The sequence below is a fragment of the Emiliania huxleyi genome (assembly GCF_000372725.1).
Source record: "Emiliania huxleyi CCMP1516 chromosome Unknown EMIHUscaffold_12, whole genome shotgun sequence".
NCBI classification, from domain to species: domain Eukaryota; phylum Haptophyta; order Isochrysidales; family Noelaerhabdaceae; genus Emiliania; species Emiliania huxleyi.
The window spans coordinates 52,326-54,468 of NW_005201392.1; the positions used below are offsets into that span (position 1 = coordinate 52,326).

The following is a 2,143-nucleotide window of genomic DNA, read 5'->3' on the forward strand; positions in this document are numbered from 1 at the left end:
ATACCTCCCACCCGCTCTACTGCTCGAGCTGCGGCGCGCCGCCGCCGCCACCAGCCCGCTCTCCCGCTCTCCTCACGACACGTCCGCCATGCCAGGGAGTGAGGGTGTCACACCCACGACACGTCCACGACACGTCCACGACACGATCATGACACGTCCACGACACGTCCACGACACGTCCGCGACAGGCGCGCCGCACGGCGGCTCCAAGTTTTGCACAAACTGCGGCGCCAAACTGCCGCCCTTGACCAACGGCGTCGCCGCCGCCGCCGACGCCGCCGCGCGGGCCCTGTCCGGCGCCGACGCCGCCGCGCCGCCCTCCGAGCCGCTCGACATTGGCTGGGGTGCCTTTGGGCGGTGGACGGTGCGCAACCGGGCGGGGGTGATGGCGGCGGCGGCGGTGCTCGCGTTTGTGGTGAGGCGTCGCTCTCTCGCCGGCGCGCCTCGAAAGAAGACGGACGGCGCCGCCTCTGGTCTTGCGTCTTAGGTGTCGCCCGCGTCGCTCGAGACAAAGTTCACGTCGAGCCCGCAGGCCAGTTCTCCGAACGGGTTCCCCCTTTCCCACGGTACGGAACCCACCCCTACCCCCACGGTACCCAAACCCGCAGGCCATTTTTCCGAACGGGTTCCCTTCGATGGACTTTGCTCGCGAGCTCATCGACTCGTATGGCGAGGGCCGCATCTGGCCTGCACCTCCTCTTGATGAGTTCATCATTCTTCGTGAATCAATACCTAGGCGAGGGCCGCATCTGGCCTGCACCTCCTCTTGATTAGTTCATCATTCTTCGTGAATCAATACCTAGGCGAGGGCCGCATCTGGCCGTACTACCTGATGCTCGACGCCCCTAGAAGCGGAACGCGTATTCTCGCGCCCCAGCCCGCGCTCGAGAGGACACGGACTCCGCCGTGCTCCGCTGTACTCCGCTGTGTTCGTTTCCCTCGTATTCACGCGGTGCGCGGAGGACTCTGCACAACGCCGTCCTCCCGCCCCGGTGTCGGCGTCTTCCCCCTGCAGGCTCGACGCAAACGAGGGCGATACCGTCTTCTCGGCCTCCCCGTCGAAGAACTCGCCGAGGTTGCCCGAGATTACCCGAGGTTACCCGAGATTGCCCGAGATTAGGACGAGTTCTTCGACGCGGCGGGCGACTTTCTGCGCGACGTCAACGCCTCGCTCGCCTCGCACCAGGTCGGCCGTCCCGCCGGCGAGGAATGGAGTATGCACCGAGTGACGAGCTGTTCACTCGCTTCGTCTCGCACCAGGTGGCTGTCCAGTCGGAATGGAGTATGCACCGAGTGACGAGCTGTTCACTCGCTTCGTCTCGCACCAGGTGGCTGTCCAGTCGGTGATGGGGCTGATGTACCTCAACGGCGAGTACGTCCGCTGGACGGAGCTGCAGGCGATGCCCAGTAGCCATTCATAGTGGTACGTTCGCTGTCCGTCCGCTGGGCGGAGCTCGATGCTCCAGCTCTATCTCCCCACATCTCCCCGCACCTCCCCGCACCTCCCCCTCTCCTTCCCGGAGCTGCAGGCGATGCTCCAGTTCTATCTCCCCACATCTCCCCGCACCTCCCCGCACCTCCCCCTCTCCTTCCCGGAGCTGCAGGCGATGCTCCAGTTCGCGAACGGCGACTGCGGCGAGCGCGAGCGGCAGCAGATCCAGAAGAAGCTCGCCGAGGCGTCGGAGCTGGTCGGCAAGCAAGTCTCAGACACGATGTCCAGCATGACAACCATGATCGACTCGAAGCGCCCAAGCGACCCGAGCGGCGGCGCAGCCGCCGAGGACCCGGCCAACCCCGCCGGGCTCACTGTGCAGCCGCCGCTGCGCGAGGAGGCGGCGGCCGCCGTCTCCAAGAGCGACCTGGACCGGCTCGCGCTCGGGGCCGGGCTCTTCTTTGGGCAGCTGGTCAAGGAGGTGCCACACCTACCCGACACGCCCTGGCCACTACCGACACCGTTTTAAGCGGGCCGCTGCTTTGTTGGCCCGCCGTCACCGGGGGAGGCGCCCGCCGCGGGCCGCCGCCTCCCGCCTCCCGCCCCCGGTCTCCTTCCGCCACCGGTTTCCCCCTCCCCCCCCTCCAGGGCCGACGACCTGCCCTCTCCCCTCCCTCCCCCTAGGGGACGGCATCGCGGAGACTGGCACGC

At 67.3% G+C, this 2,143-nt stretch overlaps 1 protein-coding gene across 1 annotated transcript in view; it reads left to right on the forward strand.

The window, feature by feature from the left end:
* Positions 1-1,913, forward strand: part of EMIHUDRAFT_433506 (hypothetical protein) — a gene marked incomplete at its 3' end in the record, with an annotated part of 5,296 nt that extends 3,383 nt beyond the window's left edge. The window contains exons 13-21 of the mRNA XM_005790358.1: positions 12-33; positions 189-415; positions 488-532; positions 609-669; positions 804-834; positions 1,016-1,049; positions 1,121-1,186; positions 1,329-1,391; positions 1,599-1,913. Of these exons, the coding sequence (XP_005790415.1) occupies positions 12-33; positions 189-415; positions 488-532; positions 609-669; positions 804-834; positions 1,016-1,049; positions 1,121-1,186; positions 1,329-1,391; positions 1,599-1,912 (863 nt within the window). The remainder of the gene's footprint in view (positions 1-11; positions 34-188; positions 416-487; positions 533-608; positions 670-803; positions 835-1,015; positions 1,050-1,120; positions 1,187-1,328; positions 1,392-1,598) is intronic.
* Positions 1,914-2,143: the final 230 nt, after the last annotated feature.